Source organism: Pelmatolapia mariae, linkage group LG16_19 (assembly GCF_036321145.2).
Source record: "Pelmatolapia mariae isolate MD_Pm_ZW linkage group LG16_19, Pm_UMD_F_2, whole genome shotgun sequence".
Taxonomy (NCBI): Eukaryota; Metazoa; Chordata; class Actinopteri; order Cichliformes; family Cichlidae; genus Pelmatolapia; species Pelmatolapia mariae.
The window spans coordinates 59,373,677-59,400,641 of record NC_086241.1 but is presented as its reverse complement, the minus strand read 5'-3'; the positions used below and the strand labels follow the sequence as shown (position 1 = coordinate 59,400,641).

At 39.8% G+C, this 26,965-nt stretch overlaps 1 protein-coding gene across 3 annotated transcripts; it reads right to left on the bottom strand.

Moving 5' to 3' along the window:
* Positions 1–766: 766 nt before the first annotated feature.
* grm1b (glutamate receptor, metabotropic 1b) lies at positions 767–25,616 on the bottom strand. 3 transcript variants are annotated; one of them, XM_063500221.1, is made up of 9 exons: positions 25,510–25,616; positions 22,610–23,433; positions 18,792–19,041; positions 11,755–11,990; positions 6,781–7,027; positions 5,558–5,726; positions 4,670–4,796; positions 2,273–3,200; positions 767–1,804 (listed from the first exon to the last, which is right to left on the bottom strand). In XM_063500221.1, exons 2-9 carry the CDS (start codon positions 23,322–23,324, stop codon positions 946–948), a joined length of 3,531 nt encoding a protein of 1,176 aa, XP_063356291.1. In that variant the 5' UTR covers positions 23,325–23,433; positions 25,510–25,616; the 3' UTR covers positions 767–945. The 3 variants fall into 3 exon arrangements, with proteins under 3 accessions (XP_063356291.1, XP_063356292.1, XP_063356293.1); XM_063500222.1 differs by having other exon boundaries at positions 1,561–1,769; XM_063500223.1 differs by having other exon boundaries at positions 1,620–1,791.
* Between the last annotated feature and the right edge of the window lie 1,349 nt (positions 25,617–26,965).

The window sequence follows — 26,965 nt, the reverse complement described above, 5'->3', positions numbered from 1 at the left end:
GAAATGGATTGTTGTACACAACCAATCACACACAATATAAGCATACACAGCTACCCTCTTCTTTAATACTAACAATTCATATAGAATACCAAAATAAGATACACAATTCATACATTCACAATACAATAATCTATACAGTTCTGAAAGCGGATGTCTATTTATAAAACATACAAGTTTAAAACTGGTTCAAATTGCCTCTCAAGACCAAATAAATAAGATAAATGTACAAAAGAAAAAAATGTGGCACTTGAACTTGTCCTCTGCTACATTCAAGGTACAGTGCAATTGTTTGGCAGTACTGTATCCATCAGAGATTCACAATATAATATCTTTTTTCACAATAAAGTTGGCATTTATTAACATTTTACCCTGCACTTCAAGCTTAAGTAGATAGTTTTATAGTTCTGGGGGTGTAACTCTTCTTAGCTGTGAAGATGGATGCCACTTTTATGTCCGTATACTAGATACGAAGCTACTATGAGCAGCTAGAAACATATACGAGAGTGACATTGACCTACTTTTCTATTTCTTGCCAAGAAAGTGAATGAGGGAGTTTTTAAAAAAAACAACTCTTGCTTTAAACCTCTACATTTGCCCGACAAAGGACATGACACGCAATGTGTCACACAAAACAAATTTCCTTATTATTAAAGTGAATAATTTTATATTAGCTATGCTCATTAAGTTACCTTTAAAGTCAAAAAATTAATCAGATTGATACCTCATCAACATTTATCAAACAATATTTCATAAATATATATATACAGTTATTTTTGTCTCTAAAAGCTTATATTAGAAATATACAGTATGTCTCACCCTTATCATGTAAAAGCTATTAGGAGTGAAAAATGACTTGACAGACCACAGGATCACGTTTTCCTTATGTATAATCATATACAACACATAAAAACTTATACTACAAGCGTTAACATTTAGGGCGTGCCCTCACAGAGTTGAGGAGCTTTGCTTGTAGTCTCTGAGGATGACGGAGGCGTATGTGACATTGGGAGGTGTGCACAAAATCGACTCGGACACTGGCGAGTTGGGAAAGGGGCTCACTAGAGCACCGGTGCAATCACGGAAAGGCGAGGGGGGCATCAGAGCCAAAGAGTCCTCTGTTGCTAATTTGACCTCAACAAAGTCCTCCTCGTCATGAATCTGGGAGTTGTTGTACATGTAGCCGTGGAGAAGGCCAAACTGCTCATTCTCCATTTCCTCCTCTTCTTCCTCCTCTAAAGGGAAGACAGGTTCCTCATCAAATGGGTCAAGCTGCACAGGCAGGACAGGCTCCTGCTGGATGAGGTGAGCCTGATGGTACACTGGCATCCCACCACTGACAGCTTCAGGCATGCTTATCATATCACGGATCTCAGGCATGTTACTGTTGAACTTGCTCACTACCCCCTCCTCTTGCAGGCGGTCCATCACGGCATGTTTGGGGGGGATAATGCTATTTTGCTGCAAAGGCTCGGGGGAATAGAGCTCCACTTCCTCGTGCACATCTTTTTTCAGCCCACTGGCAGGCATTTGCCCGTGGGCCACCATAGGGGGAGTGTCAGGGGAGTTATAATGGACAGGGTCACTCTCATCCTCCTCAGCCACATTGTACAAAGTCTTAGTGCTGAGGTCTGAGAATTCCAGGCCCGTGTTATGGTAGGTATTAGTTAAGGGTTTGATGACAGCCATCTGATTGGAACCTGCTTCCTGTCTCTTCACATGCACTGACAGTCTGTGCCACATGTGATCCCCTTTTGGAGGATGTCTTGCACCTGGTTCAGACCATGACACAGACTTTCCATTAGAACTATGAACAAAATAAAGACGGCTGTTACTTCATAGGAACCCAGAAAAGTGGAGACAGAAAGAGCATTTCTGCTTCATGTAAAAAGCTAATGTCATTATTTTTATTTTATTTTATTTTTTAAAATATTGTCAGTGTTACAGGGTATCTACAGGTTTTGAATATAACATCTCAAAAGAAACACCTTAAATGCTATTGAAGCCCTGGAGAAACCCTGCATTCTGTATTAGGGATCTAATTTGCCATCCCTTAGCACACAGAGATGCTTGTTTTAATTTTAATAACAGATCAAGGGCTGAACTGGCTGTGTGAATTGGGTACTGACCTATATCCGTCACAGTTTACAACAGGTGTCCCTAGGAAAGTGAATACAGTAAGACATCACGTTCCCTTTGAGAGGGAATTACAGTAAAACCAGCATCCCTGAGGTGCCTCAGGAGCAGGACTCACAGACTCAATTAATGAACCTACCTGCCATTTCCAGTGTTCTTTTTCCTCTTGAACATGTTTAACAGGCTGTTGCTTCGGCAAGCAATTTTACCGTCGCCAACATGCATGCGCACAGCATCGGAGGTGGTGAATGCGCTGCGCACATTTCTCTCAGGTTTGGCGATAATGATGTACATCTTTGGAGTGAACATGCACCCCAAAGCTACAGTCACGCTGAGGCTCACAGAGAAGGACGTAGTGATGATTTTGTAGTTGCTGCCAAAGTAGATTGGCACAAACGCCAGCCAGATTATACATGTGGTGTACATGGTGAAGGCAATATATTTGGCCTCATTGAAATTTGCAGGGACGTTGCGGGTCTTAAAGGCGTAATAGGTACAGCTCATGATCAGCAGGCCGTTGTAGCCCAGTGGAGCTACAACACCAAGGTTACTGGTGTTGCAGATCAGGAAGACTTCTCTGATGCTGGGGTAAGATTTGACGGGTTCAGGAGGCTCCATGATGATGAGGGTAATTTCCAGTGTGAGCTGGACACTTATCAGGATGAAGGCGATGACCACCTGAGCCCAAGCGCTCATGAACCTCGGCTTCCTTGTGCAAATCTTCTTCTTGCTGCCTGCCAGGATTCGAGCGATGCGATTGGTTTTGGTTACCAGGGCTGAGTAGCACATGGCAGCTGAGAGTCCGACAAGAAGTCTCTGGAGGTAGCAAGAGGCCACGGTGGGTCGGGCAATGAGAGTGAAAGGGCACAGATAGCCCAGGAAGATCCCTGCAAGGATGATATAACAGAGCTCCCGGCTGGAGGATTTGACCACTGGTGTGTCGCGGTATAAGACAAAGATGAAGGTAACAAATGATGTTACCAGTATGCCCAGACAGGAGAAGACCACCTGGATAATGGACTCTGGATTTCTCCACTCCAGATAGCGTAGAGTGATCGGCTCACAGCCTGTAAAGGGGAAAAACACGGGTTATAAAAACACAGCCACAGTATACTAAAAGCTGGCCAACTCTATACATTTTTTATCCCTTTAGCACCAGTTCTGGGGATATATTCATGATTATCTAGAGAAACGTATATTAACGTTGTACTGTATGGATACATTAGAAATTAATAAAATCCATCTTTGCCTGAGAAAATACAGTAAGTCTCAAAGTAGGTTTTTAGTTCAACTATAAATAAGCCTCTTTCTACTCAGCCATGGCAAGGCTGGGCTGCAGCCAGCAGAGGAGGGGTGCTGGTGTAGCAGGACAAAATAACTAACTGCTTTTTCATGGATCCAAATAAGCTCGCCTCTCTGCCTCATGCTGAGAACACACTCTGAATGCCTAATTCATGTTGTGTTATTTATTTATTGTACAATGCCAAGAGGTAGGGTTAGAAAAGTGCACAAGAATATTTTTATATCCTTCTTTGTGCCACGCATTATGCTGTTTTCATGTGTATCCAAACATCCGTGGCTGTAAAAATAAAAAATGAAACAGCATGGAGGGAAGGATGATCCTATTAAGGAAGTGTCTTTGAAAGCCACAGAAGACCTTTGAAAGTGGGCCAGAAGAGTGGTAAGTGAACTAGGGCTGCTGTCGGATAAAATGGTGAAGATGATGAATGGCTCTCAGGTGTCATGGGAAAGCAATGAAAATAGGACAGAACAGGTTTGTGAAATAGCACTGCAAAAATCTTAGCGGGACAGGCTGTACAGGGTGCAGGTAAGAGGAGGAGAAGTAAAAGCTTGGAGGAACTTAACTTTTTTTTTTTTTTAAACTGCCTCAGATAAGCCAGAAGAAACTCTTCTTATCTCTGCAAGCATCAGTCATGCAGCAGGAACATACCCTGTGGCCACTGAAGCAACCTAAATTCATCTAAATTTAAATGACAAAACTGCAGAGCAGCAAAATTTGCTGTGTGGATCAGCTGAATCACTTTGTCTAGGATCTTTTTTTTGTATACTGACTGGAGCATTGGTGATTTCAAGAAGCTGGTAGACATTATATAAAATGCATTTATTTACTTTTTAATTGAGAGACCAGGAGATGGTGTTTTTTTGTTGTTGTTTTTTTTTGTTTAAGCTTCAAATTGTGTTTAGGAAGCTTCTTTGTGAAACAGGCTATAAAGTCACGCCTTTGTTCACTGATTTACTAATATAGTGTGTATAATTTTTGTGGGGACTGTTACACATGTCATAGTATATTAGGACCCTTTGAAACCCTTTCAGTTTTCAATGCTAATTAAACATCCAAGTATAACATGTTAAAACTGACCTTTAGAGGTGTTGGTTGGTTACATTTCCTCTTCCCTTTTTCCTATTTAACTATTCTCAAAAAAAAAAAATCCCTTAGGGTCCTCTACCAGCCCTGCAGAGTATTTAAAGCAGCTAAAGATTTACATAAGCAGGTAAGTGAAGAGTGCAAGCAAACCTTCCAGTTCTTTGTCAGGCCACCAGCCCAGGTCACAGGCCTTGCATGTGAACTCATCCTGGACGTACTCATTGTCTTTGCAGGCAGTGCAGATCCAGCAGCAGCTCACCTCTCCCTTCCTTATCACCTGGTTCATAAAACATGCAGGGAAATCAAAAGTAAAAATACTCTTCTAAAAGTAACTATATTTATCATGGATGTATTTTGATGTCCAAGGAAGGCCAGATCTGCATAAATATTTAAATATTTGTTTTCAACACAGTAAAAATAAAGATAGAAAGGTTCAGCATAGGAAAAAAGACATGAGAATCTGGGATATACATACTAAATATCATTTTAAACAAGGTCTAACAGAAAGTTCTTTGAATGTGTCCCCTTTTTTCTAATATGAAAGTAAAACTCTATATTCTACACTAGTTTTTAATTTAGAAAGGCAACAGGGTTGTATGCAGTCATGAGAAAAAGAAAGTAGACTCTCCTTTAATTCTAAAAATGTACATATCTGAACATGATACAAAAAAACACCAAACATAAACACAACCTCAGATGAACAACACCACATGATATGTCACACCATGTCATCATTTATTTAATGAAAACTAAGCTAAAATGCAGAAGCAGTGTGTAAACCCCATGGTTTAATAGCATGGAGAACCATGTTTATGAAGCAATAACTTGAAGTTATCATATCAGAAGTTTGACCCACTTTTCTTCATTCAGGTACAATGTTGCCAAGCTAACTATTTATGTGTGAGATGAACAATGTGGAGCCTACTGTGTTTTTCAAAAACTTTACACAAATACCTCATACCAGTGTGATGCAGAGACTGAATAATAAAGATGTAACAGGGATGTGTGATGACAACATGTACAAGATCCGAGCTTAACCTTGATTTCTCCTTTGGAGCAGGGCTCACTGCAGACAGAGCGGACCATCTCACTGCGGTTCATCTGGATCATGTCATCATCGATACTGAGCATGCCCTCGTGCCAGGAGCCGATGTTGATGTAATCATAAACACTGGTCTCCACATGCTGAAAGTTCATAATCTCATACCTGATTGTGGAAAGAAAGAAATGGCTCAAAGGAAGATCTTTCACCATTGCTGAAAGGCTTTTACTGTAATTAAGAACAAATGACTCTGTGCAGGAATTATGTTATGTTTACTGGTATTTCTTAGGCGGATCATACTCACTCAGCATAAAAGAAGTCACTGACCCTTTTACTACATATAATTTGGAGAATATTTAACTTTATCTGAATGGCTTAACCATAAACTTTGTGATTTAATGACATATACGGACTTACATAAAAATACTGTATGCGGCTTACTTACTGAAAGTTGTGTGTTGTTATGATCACGATTGCGCTTTAGACCAGCCAAATAATCACCAACTACTTTTCTAGAGATGCCTATTCAACTGCTCACAAAAGCATATATCTAATCAGCCGCATCACATGGAAACAACTCAGTGCATTTAGTTGTGTAGAGAACCTGGCGTTGTTTTTTACAAAGTGATTTAAGTGACTTTGAACCTAGTGTGGCTTATGGTGCCAGATGAGCTGGTCTGAGTATTTCAGAAACTGCTGATCTACAGGGATTTTCCCACACAACCATGTCTAGGGTTAACAGAGACTGGTCCAAAAAGAGAAATACCCAGTGAGTAAAAAGTCCAACAGTCCACTATACCAGCTTTGGGATGTGTTGGAATGGGAGATTCACATCGTAGAAGTACAGAAAATCTGCAGCAACTGTGTGATAATGTTGTGTCAACATGGACCAAAATCTGGTCCAACCCACGAGCAAGGTGTACCTTGTGTAATGGTGTGTCTTGCTAGTGGGTAAAATATCCAGGGAGCGTAATGCCTCAATTTATATTTATCAGCAGTTTTTAAAACATTACATTTATCCCAGTTTTAATCACCTTCTCAGTTGTTCTCTGTTACTGAATAGTGAATATATTGGATTTTTTACCTTTAAGCACTGGTGGTTCACTGCCCTCCGCTGGGTGAAATTGAAGGTCAGTTAATGCTGTCTTAATTAAACTACTTTTTCTAAAAATGTCTATAAAATTCCTTTCACCTAAAACAATAAGAAAAGTGGGTTTACCTTCCAGGTGAATCGCCGTTCTCATCGAACCATATGTCCTCGCCGGACACGCCTGTGAAGGATGTCTTCAGAAGGAATTCCAGTAAGTGACTTCCATCAACAGGCTTCATGGCATCACAGAGCCCCACGTGGCCGGGACAAAGGTGAGAGTGCATATCATGCAGCCCGTGGGCCATCGCATTGATGGCATTGATGACGAAGCCCATCTTGCTGTCTTGCACGTAGTTGTCCTCCAGACTTTCATAACCTGCCCACACATGAGAGAACAGTAAGGATTCATCTTCAAGACAAACATACAGGGAAAGGCTTACACGAGGTGCTTTATTGCTGCAAGCAGAAGCATCTTATGTGGTTAAAGTTTACATTTCTACATTTCAGGTATACCTAATATCTTGTCTAGCATGATGTAACATATTACAAAGGAGTGATAGGGTGCTCACAGATTCATTCTTATAACTGCTCTCTAAATTCGGCCAGCAAGCCACATGTATCTTTGCCTCTGTGGGATACTGCTTTAAAAGAACTGGAAGCCTTGGAAGATCCTTGTTACCATGGCAAGACTGTTCATTTCTGCAGTCATGAGTCAGGATTCAATTAGAGTTGGCCTAAAACTATAGAAACCACTGAGAATCAGTCTCCTCAAGCAGAAAAACAAACCAACACTTATTTGAATCTTTTCTGTTCTTATTGGGGGGGTTTCTCAGACGAATGGGATGAATGAATGAGACAAAAAATATTTGGAAGCAAACACTGTGTGATGTTCAGACACACCCTATCAGTTCAGTGTAATGTAAGCTAGAAGCAGAGTAGCAGTTTATTAGTTGCATTGTACAAGCTACACCATGCATTCACTGTGTTTTGGTAAAACTGGGAAACAGGCACAGACCCGTCATAGAGCTAGAGCACTGGCAGGTGAGGTAAAAGAAACACTGATTGTCTTGTTGCAATAAACTATCTGTGAAACCTTCGGTCCTGTCACTCACTACTATGCTACTTAGTCATGTACCACCAACCTAAACACTGATGCACACAAAGCACCCCCTGCCATAGGAGCTGCTTCCTCCACACCTGCTTAAGTAACTGTACTCGAAATTTTACACCTTCTAATTGTGGGCAATACAAAAAAGTTTTTGCCATTCAGGCAACATCCCTTCTGAAATATTCACATATTAATTTGAAGCTTACACCTGCTGTAGTTTTGTCATGTTTCAGCCTTGTTTTCTGTCTTGAATTCCTAATTAATATATTCAAGTTTTGAGTTTATTTTTTGGTCCTCTTGTTATTCCCGTGTGTTTGTATATTTTAAAGCAAGATGGTCCAAGCAGATGGCTGACCCTCACCGAGACTGGTTCTGTTGAATATTTCTTTCTGTTAAAAGGGAGCTTTTCCTTCCCACTGTTGCCAAGTGTTTGTTCATTGGGGGTTATTTTTGTGATGGCATTTTCTCTTACTGAACTACATTTCCTTCATAGGTGTACACAAAACCAGCGTAACCACACAATGGGAATATCAATTGCGATGCAGACAGCAAAGAACATCTATATTATATCCTGTGATTGCTCCTGAGCATTCATGGAAATGCAGCTGTTAGGAAATGCAGGTAATGTGCCTGTTGAAAACAAAGTCCGAACTTTGTATCCATATAAATCTGACATGAGGGTCGGATGATACCAATAGGCTGACACATTGCTGGATAATTTCTACCTGAGAAAAATGCCAATAAGGAGCAAACAAATAAAAAAGCAGAGGCAGAAGTCTCTCACATGTCATTCTTTAAGGCTCAATATTCAGACTGAATTTCTTATATGCAGAGACAAGTAAGATTAGGGCTGCAACTGAGGACTAAGGAAAACAATGCCCTAAATCATCACAAGAAAACAGCAAAAGAAAGCAAAATGTTTAGAGTCTGTGCTAATCACACATAGCATCAATGGTACAAACAGTTCACCAGAACATTTTGGTCTGTACAGCCAAGCAAAGGTCTAAAGATTACTTCAAGCATTTACACCGACCATCAATGTCATACTGTCCAGCTGCCCAAAACATTCCTCGGTCGCCATCTTTTCCAGGACAAAGCCAGATATATATACATCCACAGGAAGTTGTGGTGTTAACAGGTCTTATCTCCTAACTCTTCAGGCCAGGGCTGGCTCAGCAGCGAAGGCAGTAATGAGCAACGGAGGAATGCAGGGTGACACTGAGGACAGCAAGAGACGCTGAAGCACTACCACCAAAACCTGCTGCACGCAAAACTTTAAAACTACATCCAGAACCTAAGAAAAGTTGCCACTCCTATAATATAACATTTTTCCAAAAGTGCACGAATGACCAATGAGTAATTTAGAAGTCTGAAATCAAGGTTTGCTTTTGGATATATTAAAGTTGAACCTTATTTTAAGCACTGCAGAATTCTTTGTTTTTGAGTGCCATTAATCTTTCATTAGGATTTCAAGCTTGAAAAACTTTAATCTTCGTATCTATATTTCATAATTGAAGCTGAGATTGTGATAATTAGACAATAGAAATGTGCAGTAAAGAAAAAATATGTATTTATTTATTTTATCTATTAGGAATAATGTATTAACAGATACCTATGCCCTTCTAAAAGCAAGTCTCTCTAATCTGCAGCTATGTAGGAACTTGACACTTTTGGGCTAAACTTGAAAGTTTTTCACCCATTTCCTTGAGTTTAAATGTATACTAATGCAAACATATACTAAGATTGTAAATGGAAAAATCCCACTATAATCACACCATGTTGAATATCTGCCACCAGATACCTTTTTATGACACTTTAAGGTGGAAAATTACAGCATGTCTCCTCGGATGGAAACACACTCTATAATATATGTATTATGTGTACAGTTAAAAAAATGTTAATTGTAGTCCACTATTATTAATAGTAGCAGTAGTAGCATTACTGTTACACTGTTGGTTAAAAGTATGTAATTGTTCAATCCCTATGGGTCTTTTACTGATTCAGAAGTAATAGGTTAGGTCGAGTCAGCTAATGTCAGTACTTCTACTAGTTATAGGTTATAAGTCAGGCTCATCAGGCTGTGAGCATCTCTTACTGGCTTGCAGAACATTTAACCTAAAAACCAGGTATGTCAGAGTTTTTGGAAACGACTGATTATTCTTAAGGAGCAGGAATGCAGATGATTGGTGTTTGCCTTGATTTTAGCATTTTATACATTCATTTGTTGCATGTTTTCTCAGTGATACTGTCAGTCTATGCAGTCTGTGAGACAGAATTTTTATTCTGTCCTATCCAGCGTCATTTGTAACTGCGTGGTGGCTTTCGCGAGTGTTATCCATTGCTGCCGTGTTTGTTGCCACTTGTGTTAAATCACGTAATGATCGCTAAAAAGGACTGCTGGGAAACTCACTGCCTCTGCAAACAAACACATCAACAGTAAATTTAGTTGGGTAGCAGCTGGGTGAGCGTCCGATGGGAACTGCTGGTGATGACCTAGTTTAACAGCTCCTTCGCTTTGACGCTTGCCGCACTCCTCTGAGCTGTGTGAGCTTCAGTCATGATGCAATGATGTCATGATGCGAGCATGCAAGCAGAGGACCTACTGCTGCACGTCGGGATTAGTCAGCTGCATGACAAGTGAACCTTCTCTGTGTATTTCATGGATTAAACTGTGCAGAGAAAAGAAGAAAATGGATCCCAGCGTATGCATTACCTGCATGTTAACTGCTATTTCTGTGGCTACATGCAATTAAGCGAGTTCCCATCTCACTCAAATGTTATTGGGCTGTTTTATGCGACTGTCTTAAGGCTAGAAAAGGTGGGAGAGCACAAAGTGTGAGCAGACAAGACCCAATTGTTGAGCTTTCAGTGCACAGGAAGAAAAACATCCCAATAGCTTCATATATTAGAGGTCAACTGAGATTAATTGGAAATGTAATAGAAAGAAAAAAGATTATCAGCAATGCATTTACATTTTCCCAGCATGTGATAAAACCTTAATATCAGTCAACCTCTATGTATATTTCCAAAGTGAGGAGCATTATGGTTCCATTAAAAAGTATTCACTCACCATCTTGGAGTTCTACACCAAAATAAATAAATAGATACACATATAAATAAAAATAGAAATAAAATAAAACAAACAACAACAAAAAAACAAATGTTTGCAGGACAGGACAAATCACTATATCTCCACCTATACCTATGTGAATAACTGCTATTAAATAATGATGCTTCGTAAAAATTAATAAAAGCAGAAATATGCGTCATATATCAAAGAAATCCTTGAAAATAATGTGCAAAGGAAATAAGGTCAAAGAACAGTAGAAAAAAAGATGCAATGGCAACAACAAATTCCCAAAAGAATCTTTATAGCTTAAAGTCAAAAAATGTTTTTTTGGTTTTTGCTGCATGCAACATTTTATATTTACGTTTATCAACATGTTCAAATAGGCTCATTTTAAAATAACTGATTTTAAATTTGGGGAGCTTGAGAAACATCTTCATCCCCATAAAACGTAAAGCTTGAGATTGAAAACGTAAATATATACAGGCTTTTATTTTAAAAAGAAAAACATATGAGCGGTGTATAAAACAGTTATGTCTTGGAAACATGCTTGTTGAGCATTGTTTCGAGAAATTAACAAATAATGCATTAGCTCTGTTATACGTGAAAGGATTTAGTTTACCTAGATCATCATCCTCTGTAAAGCCAAGTGTCACAGAAATGAACAATATAAAAAAAATATGTGTTACTGGATTGACTTAGAGAGAATTTTACCCTCTGGCAGTCTAATTCATATTTAAATAGCGTGTTCCAGTTTGTGGGGCCCTTTTGGCATCGTCCTTTGGGCATTGAACGCATCAGAACAGTTCAAAAAGACAAGCAGATGTGCACGCTGGCGTAAAAATGGAAACCAGGAATGAAAGAAACCTAAACAAAACAAAGAAACAGCAGGAAAACATCATAATTGCTTGACGAGTTGTTTAGCTACCTGAGCAGTTTCGTGCATAATTCAAATTCTCTTGCGGGTGTCCGGGAAGGCGGCACTGAAACCGGTACTGCCAGAACTCTGGAAACCATGGGTTGCGGGTGTTGGTGCTGAGCTTGAGCCTCAGGAAGTAGTCGTCGAATGAGGAGACCTCTTCAGAGTGCAGCTTCACGGTGATGCCTCCCACAGCCTCCTGTTCGTACCCCTCCACCACCTCCACTCGGTCTGCCCATCCATCACTGCAGAGAGAGGAGGACACTGTAATCATTTCTACTTAAACTAGACACCCACTTGCTGCATTGTATGTCTAAACATTATGTCAGAGCTTAAAGCATTGCAAAATCTTTCCTACTGACCTTTCAAAGCCCATAATATTATAAATAAATAATAAATTATATCTCTTTTGTGGGAAAGAGAAGAGAAAGAGAAGTATCTAATCAGAGACAGTTAAATTGATGCAGTTTCCAAAGCTCTGTTATCAAAGGAATATCTTTTGCAATCAACAAAATATCAATACACAACCTAAAACCTACCAAGCATTCAAACCTAACCCTAAAGGCTATCTCCAGCTACTGCATTTTTATAATTTAATAACAAGTCACACAATATTAGTCAGTATCTGGCAAGACAAAAATAACAAACTGTTTTATGCTGCCGAGTTCCAAAAGTCAGTGCACACTAAATCCTGAAGAAAAACAACATCTCCCTTTTGTTTTCCTGACTTTGTTTCCCTTTCAGCCTCCCCGCTGAGGGGCGTGGAGTGCTCGCTGTACTTGCCGAAAGAAGAAGAAGGAAAAAAAAGCCTCAGTCCACAGACACAATCACAAGTCTGGTGAGAATTTGCAGATTAGTACTGCGGCTCTGCAATCTGCCCCGGAGAGAAACAAACTCCCACCCAACACGCAGACTCTAGAGCCCAAAGTGTCAAAGCTGGTCATAACTCGTATTTATAGCTTTATACTCAACACTTTGAAAGTCAATTCAGCATCTGATCCTGTTGCAAAAGGTCATGCAGACAAAAGAGACTGTTGGATGCTCCAGATTTAAATTAGAATAAAAATTAAAACCCCATTTCTCATTCATTTCAGTTGCAAATGTGTTTTATAGCAGCATTATGCAGTGTAGGATCAAGTCCTTGATATATTCATGTGGCATTGTACGTCTCAGCGGGTGAAATGAAAGCTGAGAAAAGGGAATATGAGAGACTTTAAACTGAATATTCCAGTGATGATTTGGCATAAGAACAGCTTCTTAAAATGCAGCGACACACTGAATGGAAAACAAAACATTACAGATCAGTGACAATCTGAAGAAAAACGTCAACCTTTCAGTCCTTCTAGCCACAAAGAAAGGGAATCTGTTGGCACATAAGCTGTGTGGAGCATTTTGCTGTCATGGTTTGGGTCCACTTGTCTGTAAATCAATACAGCTATTTTAAGAGATTACCTGTATCCTATGATGAAACATGTTTATCCTGATGATGAAAGCAACCTCATGTAATGATGGCACTGAAGATGGTCCACCTAAAAGACCACAGGTGAATACATCTCTTGACGCTCTGCGGTTGAATACAGACCAAGCCGGGGAGTGGGCGATATATTCATCTACATGCTGCAGACAGCTTACTCCCATACACAGAGAAACAGCTGCAAGGTCAAGATCACCTTCTCTGATTTCTCAAGTGCATTTAACCTAATTCTTCTTCTACTGAGAGGATGATTTTGTGAAGTAGTCTTGGAGGAATCATCTGCTTTTAAATGTGAATAAGATCAGAGAGGTGGTGATCAAAAAACGATGACCTGTGTCTAACTTGTGACAGGATTTTGATGTGGTGGAGAAGAACAAGTAACTGGGTGTCCACATCTACAGCGGGCTGAACTGGAAGACCAATCGAGGCTGTATACAAAGAGGTGATGAATAGGCTCTGTCTCCTGACGAAGCTGAGACGTGTGCAGCGAAATGCTGGAGATTTGTGACGAAGGCAGTTTGCTTTGCTGTGGTCTGCTGGGGGAGCAGCATCGGAGCTGGGTCTGGAATTGGCTGCAAACTGGACACTTTTGAAGCTGTGCTGGAGAGAAAGTCACTAACAAACAGTTACTCATCATGGAGAATCATTTCCAGCCTCTGGATTTATTACTGGACAGGGAGAGAAGCACCTTCTCTAACAGACTGATTCAGCTCTGCTGCACAAGGTCAGACACAGGAGCTCTTTCATGCCACATCTCACAATACAACAAATATAACTGGAAATATGGAACAAATAACATTTATTGTTCTCATTCATTTAGCTATTGGGTCAAAGCTTGGGTCACTGGATGGATTGCTAATAATAATGTGCTATCAACACCTTTAAATCCAGCTGAGCACCTGTGGGAGATTTTGGACTATCATGAAAACAGTAAATGAGGAAAGACAGAACTCCAGCAGGGTTACAGATTTCGAGATTTACTGCTAAGGTTTGCCAAAGCTGTTCTAGTTTTGTCCAACACCTTATTAAGAAATATATTTTGGTTTACTATCATTATTACTATTTTTTTATTACCCCCCTTTACATATGTTTGGTACTAACTCAGATCTGCAAAATTCCAATATTCTTGTAAGTTATAAAAACAAAATAAATAGATAAATATCTGCAACACTGTTACACCATGCCACCACCCTGAGCTACAAGACAGGATGGATCCATGCTGGCAAAGTTGTCTCAATTTTCTGTTGTTGATGAGAATCGTAGCCTCAGTTTCCTGCTCTTAGCCCAGCTAGTGTGGTTTTCTGCTGCTGTATCTCCTTGTTGGTATCTCCTTCAAGGAGATACCAACACGTGCATTCCGAGATGCTCTTCTGAAGACCTCATCTGGCACCACAAACCAGTCACTAAATCCCGTTTCCCTCATTCTAATGTTTAATTTGAACTTCAGCAGGTCGTCTTGACCATGTCAACATGGCTAAATCCATTGGGCTGCTGCTATGTGATTGGCTAATTAGATATTTGCATTAATGAGCAGTTGGAGAGGAGGCTGGTGAGTGTACATTCTTTTAATGTTTATTTGTGTAGCATATTGATATTAGCGTTTAGGTTGCTGGGATCGCTTTTCCTGCTCATCAGCTTTGGAGAGTAACACCATGTGGAGGTGTGGTCTGTGGCTCAGCTGCAGGGGAGGAGCGGGGCAGTGAGCTCAAGGGGGCAGTGCCGGGAGGCGGGGGAGGCCACTAGTGGTGGCGATTGACTGATGACAGGCTCTGTTTCTTTCATAGTGAAGGAAGAGACGAGCGGGAGAGACTGAGATCTGGACTGGGAAGAGACTGTTTTCTTGTTGTGCAACTGTTAAAAAAAAGTAAAAATAGTGAGCACAACCATTGTGTGTGTTGTGTGCCTTAAAAGATGAAAGAATAAGAAGAGGGCTTTAACCTTTAAACGGACATTTAAATCTGGTCCAAAACAATTAAATACCCTTCAAAACAGAATATTTTAAAAATATTGTATATATTACACAAACCCATCCACAGGACAATAATAGCACTTTCCAGACTTCTACAACCCACATTTTGTTTAAGAAGCGAAAGCCAGCAGCATCTTTGGCTTGGCTGGTGCTTCAAAAATAAATTGACAATGGTTGTCCAGCGTGACAGTATCAACAGTACCTGGCCATCTGCTTCTCAGCATCACACTACCCCCAGTCCAACACTCTGGGTGCCAAAAACCTACAGCTCTGACGTCAACACACGCACATACTGTACAGACTTCTAACACAAGTCTGAGCTCACACGTCTGTGAATCATTTAATTTGGGGCACAGCGGCGTTATTAGAAAAACTATGAATGTAGAGCCAATAATTTTTTAATGAAATTATTTATTTGATTACTAGTCAAACATTGCAATCTAAATCATAAAATTGATATTTTCTATGAATTCCACCACAATGGGGGCTTCACTGGAGAGTTGATCAAATGAGTTGTTTGTTGTTTGTGATGTGTGGGTTCTGCAGCGTGAGAACAGCCATCTCTTTCATCCTCCACACAGCAGAAGATGGATGACTGATGACCAGCACCTCAGGCATTTCGATTTGCCCACTGCACAGGCCTGCGTGTGTTCACTTACTGCATTGCTCTAAAAAACATTTTCCTTTTTCAGTAGTCTCCTTGACCCAGAAAACACACACGTGTGCACGCACAGACACACACACTGCTCTACCAAACTCACGCCCTCCTTATCTTCAGTGTAGACTTTCACAGCAGTGCAAATTTAAGTAGAAGGGGTGAGAGTGAGTTTAGGCTTTAATGTGTCCTATTTTTTTTTTACTTTATGCACCTATTCCATCATTTGGGTCGCAAGTAAATCGGGTTGACTCCTTTGAATCTAAACATTAATAAACCACTCTTGGCAAATCAGCCGTAGCTGGCTTTTAGCGTTGGTTCTACAACAAGTGCTAACTGGACTTAAGGTGAACTGCTCCACAAAAAGGGAATGCCTGGTATATGTGCTGATATGAGCTTTGATATTCACTACTCCACTTTCCCCAGCTTATGCTGGAGGTGCTGTCCCATATTAGCCCATCCCTCCTGTGATCTGACAGGGAGTGTGAATGCATTATTCATTACCGAGCCAGACTCAAAGCATCTTCTTGCTTTCAGGGGAACTCTGCTACCGTTAGGAAAGGAAGAATATTTTGCTTCATATGAACTTTTTGTATATAATCCATTCTGAGTACAACTGAGTGTCACAACATGGAATTCAGCATTCATATTTCAGTCAGCAGAGTGTCATTTTTCTATGTTTAGCATTTAGTAGAAGACGAAGGGCTCCTGAAAGGATCTTCTAGTAAGATGCCTAACATATTTTCTCTAAAAGGAAAAAAAACATTAAAACTAAATTTAATCTTTAAACGTGTTGTGGAAGAATAGTTGTTAAATATTTGGAAACTGCTAATCCTTATCTTGACTGACAGCGTGTGAATGCTGCAGAAGAGCTACTAAATGATCCTAAGTGCCAAAAAGAAAGCAGAGCTGGAGCAAGATGGCATTTACAGCAGTACAAATTTCCCCATTTGTACACACTGCACAGGTGTTATTTTTAGATGGAAATCGCCCGTTTAAATTGCATTAGGGTTTGGAGTTGTGCATAATTTATGACATAACCACTATGAGTGAAAGATGGGTGCGATTTGTTGTACCATATTTCATTCATATAAATTTTACAGTGAGTTATGGGCACTCCTTGCTAACCAAGGTAACTAGGCAGCACTGATGGTAGCTGATAGCTCCCTAGACCTGTCCTCCAAATATGGTCATGGGTCACGTCTGCTTCAAAAGCAAGTCCACAAACTGGTGGCTAAAACATACTGGCATCTTTTGTAAAGGTCCATGTGTGCACATATACCTTGGTTTGATAATATTTGGTCAATAATGTGGCACAAGCACCTCAAGTTATTGAAAAATGTCAAGTTTTGAGATATAAAACACAGCTATTAAATGGAAGTTTCAATATGCCGGTTGGGAGGATAAATTAAAACCCCATTTCTAGAAATGTTGGGACACTGTGCAAAATGTAGTTAACAGAATGCAATGATCTACAGAGCTCATAAATCCATATTTTGCTCACGTTGAACATGGAACATTAAACATTTAAACTGAGCCATTGTCAAATATTGGGATGGGGGCAACAAAACACTGGAAAAGTAAGAGGTAATAAAAAAAACAGCTGAAGGTGCATTTGGCAACTAATTAGATTAATTGGCATCAGATCAGTAATAAAATAAGGTATTAAAAAAAGAGCATCTTAGAGAGGTGGCATTTCCTAATATCAAAGATTAGCAGAGAACCACCCGTGTGCAACAAAACTGGGTCTACAAATTGGGGAACAGTTTAAGAGTAATGTTCCTCAACATAGAATTATGAAGACTTTGAATATTTCCACATTTACAGTACATAATATCATCAAAAGATTCAGAGAATCTGGAGAAATTGCTGTGTTCCTCTGGACTAAAGAGGAACGAGACCATCTAGATTATGATCAGTGCTAAGTTTGGGGCCTGTGTCTCTGATGGTATGTGGGAGCATCAGAATCAGAATCAGAATGCTTTATTAATCCTTGAGGAAATTATGTGATTACGAAACTAAATTAAATAACACAATATATTTGTGTGTGTGCATGAGCAATTAATGATTTGACAAAAGCCTTATAACTCTGAAACTATGATTCGTAAAAGTGTCACATATATAAAGTACCGTATAAAGATTTCAAATAATATGTCAAATTTGACCTTTGACCTCCTCTTTACAGTCAGTAGATATATCTGAAGGGCAAGGCGTTACTATAATAGTTATGTAGAGCTATTTATAACTGTTTCTTACTGCCATTGTTTATATTGGCAACATATCAATAGTGATATATAGGGAGTCGATATATCACGCTATTTTGTATATTACAGTAGCAGGTTATAACCAATTAAATACTTAACAATTTGAATACATGTACAATGTTTCTGAATAAGTAAACTGCAGCACAAATGTTTTAAAATATATTTAAAAACAAACAAACAAGGAAAACAAAATAAATATATACAAAATATAGTAGTAGTCCCTTAAATGTAAATACTACCCAGAGCATGAGCTGCCTTGGGGGAGGTTTGCTTTCTCTGAGTGCATCTTATCTGAGATATGTTGCAGCCATCAAATTCAAAGTGACATTAATTTTTTCTTTAAATGCCACATTTTTGTCATTTTAAACAGTTAATATTTTCTACACTAAATTCTGGATTAAATATGAGTTAAAGAGATTTCCTAATCATCCAGCATCCTAACATCTTTGGGATTGGAATCAGCATTATTAACACAAAGGCCATTACTCTATTTGACATACAAATATGCCTCTTATTTATTTAAACTGATATACTGACTGATTTTTGTGGACCTATAAAAATACAGCTACTTTTGAAAAGCTTCAGCAAGAAAGATTTTCTTCTCGTCATTCTTGTTCTTTTATTCCAAAGAGCACCACGACTGACAAACCTAAAAGTCCTGTGGGAAAACATTCTCCAACAAACCTGCCAATTAGGAGGAACTCTCCGGCTACTCCGAGCCGTCTCATAGCCATGAGAAGCCCTCGGACTGTCATGCCTTCACAGAAGCAGACAACAACTCTGGCTTTAGGCAGACGCTCCCGCAGCTTTCTCAGCAGCCTGTCGAAGTGCTTCTCCCCAGCATTGCTGTAAATCTTGTCAGAATGGGCGATGCAAAGGCCTTCCTGCGAGGCAAGCTCTTTGAATACCTCCATCCCACTCTCCCCATAGTTACCTGAGAAAGATAAAAGGAGATGTCAGTGTGGCTCATTCACAAGAAAATGTAAAGGGTTCTCATTCATAAGTTCATTCTGTCATGTTTTATTCTATTAGATGTTCTTTAAAGGAAATAATCCAGAGGGAAAATTATCGAAAAACTCTTCTTTTAACATTTAAATAGTTCACTGTGTCCCCAGACCTCTTGCTGTGGAATCAAGAGCAGTGCAACTAGAGCAAATGGGCCAACCGTGACCTCAAGAGTAGTATCAGAGGACGAGCATTCACATAAGTCTCGTCGTTTTTGGGTTGTCCGTCCAGATGTTCACAGTCATTCAGCTGCAGCATCACTCATAAATCCAATAAACAGGCTGTAATCTAGCTTCCTCTGTAACATCTAACACCTACTGCTCATATTTAATTCATTACAGAATGACAAACAGGTATTCATTTCTGTAAACAAGGAAGGCTTGCCAGGTTTTTGTTTGGATTTATCAGATGGTTTTAAACTTGTTTTCATATTCCATCAGTTAAAACTGATTTGCAACAGCTGCCGTAACGGTGTCTCGGGTATAAAAACTGTGGGAGGAAACGTAATTAGAATCTGATTATAAAAACATGGCCTGAAAAAACGAGTTTGGGATGACTGTTGTGTTTTGAGCAAGTGTTGTACAAAAATGATAGTTTATGCCTCAAATGATCTTTAAGGCATGAAAACAAATGGTATAATTACCATAAAGAGACCTCACTTCTCCTCTGAAATTGCCCACCACTTGAACGAATATGGATTAGTCTCACAAAACAGGCTTTAATCATGTCTGCAGCCTCCTGCTGTTGGAACAGCAGTACATAAGCCATACTTAAACTGAGCACAACCACTTCATTAGTTACACCTTGGTAGTATTCCATTGAACCCCCTTTTCCTTTCAGAACTGCTTTAATTTTTTGTAAAAGTGTCATGAAATAGCTGCAGATTTGTGGATCACACATCTGTGATGTGAGCCGTTCCACCACATCCTAAAGACACACTACTGGTTTGAGATCTGGTGACTATGGAAGCCATCTGAGTACAGTGGAATCACTGTGATGTTCAAGAAACCACTCTGTGATGATCTGAGCTTTGTGGCATTGCCCTGCTGGAGGACCATGTCATAAAAGATGGGTATACTGTGGTCATAAAGGGATTGACATGGTCAGCAAGCACACTCAAGGTAGCCTGTGGTGTTTAAATGATGCACAGTGGGTGCTAAGGGGGGCAACGTCTCCATACCATAGCATACCACCAGCCTGGACTGTTAATACAAAGCAGGATGGATCCATGATTTTGTGGTGTTTAGCCAAATTCTGAGCCTACCATCTGAACGTAGTAGCACATGTCAATACTTATCACAACAGGCAACATTTTTCCAATCTTCTACAACCCAATTTAGGAAAGTCTAGGGGAGCTACAGCCATCCCTGTTCAAAGGCAACACAAATAGCACCTAGTGTGACCTTCCGCTGCAGCCCATCTGCTTTAAGGTTTAGGGATGCTCTTTTGCATACCTTGGTTGTCAGTGGCGGTCCTAGCCTGTTTGGCGCCCCGGGCGAACACGCCCTCTGGCGCCCCCCCCCCCCCCCCCCCCCCCCCCCCCACACACACACACACATATATGACCCTATATATGAAGAGAGAGAGAGTATGCATAGTATGCAAACGGCTACCAAACAGACATCATAATTCGTCATACAATGAGAACAGGACAAATCAACAATTGACACTGACTAATTAATATTATATTATTGTATATATTGTTTGGAGTTTAGTCTCTTACTGTTACTATTTTTACCATTTCTTCTTGGAGGAACTGTAACCCACATAATTTCCTTAGGGATTAAGAAAGTATTCTGATTCTTAATGTTTTAGGATACATGACCTGCCATTATCCAATGACACATCTGCTTACCTGTATCTTTTGCTATGGTGATGTGTAACGGGAGTCACGTGGGTGCTAGCGGTGACATTAAGAGGGCGTTGTCAGTCTGTCTTTCACTGGTTTGATTTTGACAGAGAGGAGGGCTGGGTAGCCGTAGTTTTTGTTGACCGCAGCACAACGAGTTTCCCCTTGTTGCATTAGAGCTGTGATGTTTTAAGAGTTTGAATCGCGAGCCGATCACATTGCTCTGTAAACTTTTCAAGCACTTTAATAACCAAGCAAGCAATTCCACCTCTCGCATTATTGCGTGAAGTTGACAGCACGTCAGGCAAATAGGCAGGCTCCATCCCCAGCCTCTAGCGACTGTGGAAGTCGCTATACTCCTCTTCTTTTCTCTTTTTTTTAAACTTTAAAAACGGGTTGTGTGTGAGACTTTAAATCAACAAAATATAAAATATACATTTTAAATTGTTATTGATCCCTTTACCCCTGGTCCTAAAGTATATATTTATTTTCTTACTCTTCTTATATTTATTGTTTGTTTACTTGCACTGCTGTAACTGGAGCCTCGTCATCTCATCTCTCTATATACTGGACTGTATGTAGCGGAGATGACAATAAAGTTTACTTTGACTTCAGCAGCGAGCAGGCGCACCGAGGGCTCTCGCGCTCACTTTTCGCGTATAGAATTTCGAAAAAACATCGGTGCAAATTATAAGTCTGTATCATAATGTCTGCTGTTTTCGTGTTTGTTGTATGTTTTTATTTTATTTTATTTTGCGAGTTGGTTATTAGATGCTGCTCCAGCCAGCCAGAGAATCCCCCGCCGCCCCGCCCTCTCCTCCCTGTGCCGCAAGCAGCAGGCGCACCTCGCAAACGGAGGGCGCCCTTACTCCCAGCAAATTGGCGATAGAAAACCGATCGGTGCCTATGCCATTCCCAATATGCGCTGGCATGATGTCGGGGCAGCATGAGTACGAGCATTTTTTTTTACCGATGCCCGTGATGCCGCCCCCCACCACGATGCCGCCCCGGGCAACCGCCCGTGTCGCCCGTATCTAAAACCGCTACTGTTGGTTGTAATGAGTGGTTATTTCACCTTTAAATCAGCTTTCTTACCCATTCTGAGTTATTTTGAGCTCTAGCATGTCATCATGATCATCTTTGAATTGACATTTGTGTTAAGGAGTAGTTGAATAGGTGTGCCTAATGAAGTGAGTTTCTTATAAAATAAGTTAGGTCAACAGAAACAACAGACACTATTAATATAGACCAGCATTTTTGCAAATGAAGGTCAGTTTACCTGTCAAATTGAATCCTACTCAGCTACTCAGTAAAAACATTTTTGGAGAGTTTTCAAGCTTGCAAAACCTGCCAAAATGATGTCAAATGATTTAATCTAGAACTTCTGCAGGTCTAGATGAATCTAGATTTCATGAAACTGCACTCGAAACAGTGTATTAGAAGGTCTGTATCACACACTGGAGATGTAGGGTTTCAACAGTGTGTGTTTTCAAACACAGGAAGCCATGAAGGGGCTTTTTTAAAAAAGCTAATGTGTGGCATTATAGGTACTGTAGGAGTCTAATAAGCTAGGTTCTCATTAGACGGTACTGTTTGAGTTTGGAGCACTGTGTTGTGAGCCCCCAGCTGATAAAGAAAAGTGTCTTACCCTCTGTGTGAACAGCTGACACATAGGTCCAGTTGTATCGTTTGACAATGTCCACCAGGGCTCTGGCTTGAAGAGTATCTGAGGGTACAACCCTGAGGAAGTACTTGAACAGTGTCTTGTCACTGAGGTCAATACTAGTTGCAGAATAAGCGATCTGCGGGATGTTGAATAGCTGCAGAAGGTTTTGCACCTGAATGGCAACAGAACTGGAGCCCGGCCCAATGACTCCAACGATGGGCTTCTTGGTCGGTGGTGGCTGACTGGAAGGCGCCCCTTCAATGCACCACCTGGAGCCGTCGCTCTCATCCCGGATGGAGATGAGAGAGTCTCGTATGAATTCGATGCTCTGCTCCAGAGCCACCGAGGAATGCCAGCAGGAGTCTCTGATCTCACAGCCAAGGGTGATGTTGGGTAACAGATTTGGGTCCGAATTAATCCGATCCAAGGTGTGGAACATGGCCTCCACCCTTTGGATGCCGTACTGCTCGCGGACCTCTCCACATTTCCTCTCCGCCACCTTCTCAGCTGATGGTTGGTGGTGAACAGAGAAAAGGGCTCCAATTATAATATCCCCGTCCATCCTCGCCACCAGGCGAGAGGCAGAACTTGGCACCACCGACCTCTCATACTTTCCTCTGGACAAACCGAATGCCTCGAACAGTAAAAAAGGTAAATATAAAATGCTTACGACAGTCAGGTAAATCATATTCGACATCGTGCCAGAGGTGCTGAATGTAGAATCATGTCCACTTGGCCATAATACAGGGCCATCAATCCTCTATGAGCAAATTAAACTCATCTGCTTCTTCTTCAGTGTTTCCACCCTGCAAATGAGACATGGAGTGTTCATTCTTACTTTATAATACATTTATTACATTGACAAATCTAAATAATTCAACACATGTATTTCAGAAATCTGTTTTATGAGAATGAATTGACTGAAGGAGAAAAAATACTTGCAGATCAATCATCTTTCATCCAATCACACCATAGCTAAAAATGTAAAAATATACAGGAGATCCAACCAGGCAAATACTTTTTGGGAGGGAATAAATACATATCTAAAGAAACTACATGTTCACGTGGAAGACACAGAGCTATTTGAAAACTGAGAATGCTCAAATTCTAGCACCACGGACAGCTGCCACTGTCCTAGTTGAGGGTTTCCACAGATTCTACATTTATACCTTTGACTGCTTGTTGAGCTTCTACCTCGGGATCATTCCTCATCTCTGATGCCATTTCAAAGTGGAGACATTGTGCTAAAAATAAGAGCAAAGCTCAGGATATTACGCTATAAAAATATTGTCTGTATTCTCCCCATTACTAGTCTCATCTCTATCAATTAAAAGTGTTTGAAATCTAACTTGACTTTTCTCCAAATGTATTTTAAGGTGTTAATAAACAAGTATAATCTAAAAATTGTATGACAAAATTTGCAGTAGTATGCACAAATACATTTTTTATATTAAACATTTTTTAATGAAATATGGTCCAATTTTTAAATGATGTAACTTTATCATTTAATACCCTGCAATCGACAATAAATATATGTACAACATTGCATATTCCATTTCATTAATTGAGAACTGAGAAGATAAAGGCTGCATAATTATGCTGCCCTATTTAACCTTATGTCTAAATCATCCTTAACTGACCTGTTTAAGAAGTTACAACCCTGTAATTCAGCCATTTTTATGTGTATTTAAAACAGAGCTAGAGACCTCTCCAGTCATTGATAAAGACCCCTGTGGGATAATTTGGGTGATGAAATATCCTTTTCACACTTACTGCCCTCTTACTTCATATTAAAAGTGTCAAGTTAGTGTCAGTTTCAGGAAAAAATGCTTGCTTAATGCTCTCAACAGCTTTAAAATCCATCATGATTATCAAAAAATGAAATAATGAGTGCTATATTTTGAAATTATTAAAATTTAAAGCCCATTCGTTCTACGTTTCCTTCTGAACAGTCGGTTGGATTTTCTGACATTTTGTGGGTTTAGATGCAAAAATAGAAGTGAATGAACATTTTAAACTATCACAACCTGCATGTTATTTTGTGTGCACTCCATTATTGCTTTTTACAGTAACAAGTAAGGGCAGTTTTATGTTTAAGTCAGTCATTACTCATGTCATGGACAACAAGCTAGTTACAAAAGGGGTTTTAATATGTTTAACAACTGCATGATCTAAATTACAAGAAAAATATCAGTTCACTCTGTAAACAAGTCACCATGTTGTGTTTCACTATATCAGTGAACCAATTGAAAACATGGAACATGGAACTGCTGATGAAAGAGTCATGTCTGGATCTTGTACAAAATACAGTATATTATTTTCTTTAAGTCATGTGAGTAGAGGGCCAGTGAAGGGGGGTGTTTAGTCAATTCAGGGAATCAACTTCATGCAAAGACTTCAAGTATTAAAAATGAATTAATATCTATTAATATCCATCATGAATAAAGCTATGCAACGGTAATGAAAACATTTAAAGTATTCTGATTTAATATTTTTTTGGGTAACTGAATTGAGCGAAGATCAATGTGGACAAGGTAATTATTTAAAAAAATAAATAATCTTTGATACATGTGGTTGTTTTCTACAGTTGAGCGAAGTTAAGTAAGTAAAAGAAGCCTTTGGAAATAAGTATTGGACTATTTTGACAAAAAAAAATCTAAATAAAAAATCACTATGGCTTGAGCCAGAAATGAGCCATCTCAAACAGCACACATAATGACTAATATTCGCTCTGCCTAAATACTCTTTATTATCGTTTAGCAGCTGTCTCCAGGTCCTCAGCTGCAGCTATAAAACGGTGTCATTCACAGGTCATAACATGCAACATCATCAGCTGCATACACATGCATGTTTAACAGTCTTACAGACATGATTTCACCTACCTGAACCAGGTAAGGACATAACCGGGACATAGTGGGTCTGTGTCTCCTCTGAAGCCGCCGGTCTGGACTCTTCTGCCTCCGAAACACGGTGGGACTCTTCCTCCCTCCCTCTCTCCCTCTCTCTCTCTCTGCATTGGTGATAAGATGCTCCCTTCTTCTCCTCTTGCTCACTGCATTTTTAAATCGGGTCAAACTCACTGCAGTGTCCCTGATTTAAAACCAGAGTTCATGCACATCACGACGGTCAGTGATGCGTCGATTGATAACATTTTGGAAAAGATCGGTATGAGAGTGAGGCTCCTGAGAAGCATATTTTAAAATAAATAAATAAGTCGGGGATAGATGACGATTTGACAAGCTTCCATTAAACCCCCCTGGACCAAATCAGTCCAACGTAAGAGACTGTTTATAGGCAGTCGCTTACTTTATGTAAACTTCAAAGGGACTCGTCAAACTTCAGTTTAATTTTTCCCTCCTGCGTTGTGTCTGACACCGACAGATGTGATGTACTTGTTATTCATTGCTGCAACTGTCAAAAGAGAGCGGGCTCTGCTGCCACCTTGTGGTGAAGGGGTGATGCCACCGCTGCAACCTCACTGAATAAAAGTTTACTCAACCTTAAGAGGTACCCTTTGTAAGCCTAGGTCACAAAATAAGCAACCAGTAAAACAAAGAATTTGGCATTGCATGAACTCTCTATAAACCTACAACTTTGTGCAAAAATGTTGAGTGACTCTTTTTTTTCTTTTTTTAAATATTTTGCTTCCAATTTTCTTGTAGTTTTGGCCACTGACTGCTTTTCGGCTCATTTACAATTCAGTGTTTTTACCTGAGATTTGTCAGAAGAATCTCTGTTTTTTGTAACGCTAAGCCACATAAAAATGACATATTAATCATTCAAGCACAACAAAAAACCCACCCAACTCAAAGGATGAAACACTGTTATGTCTACATGTAAGAGAAAACTTAGCAAAGAATCAAATTTAATTGTATCTTTAAGCAGTTTGTTACCAGCAGCCCGTTAGAAAAAGGTATAATTTGTGTCCTGGTCCAGGTAGTCTTTTTTCCTACTTCTTTCTTTTCCTTTCTCTTGCCTGCTGCTCTCTCTCTCCCTCTCTCTCAGGTGGAGCTGTGGACCTGCTGTTCTCGCTGGCAGAGCTTCTGATTTTCTTCAGCCCTCATACCAGTTCCCTGTCTTTTCATCAGATGCCAGTGCTTTAAATGATCATCTGCCAAAAAAGGATTACCGGTATTTAACCTGTTCCAAAATGCTTGTTGACCTATAATCAAACGTGTTTCTTATCATTCATATTAAGTCATTTTGAGCCAGAAAGAAAAAGTAAAGTACAAGCCGTAGTTTAAGCAAAATGATTTTTATGCATCCTTTAAATAGTCTTACTGACAAATAAATAAATAAATACAATTTTCAGGAAGCCATTCTTAAGGAAGGGAAATG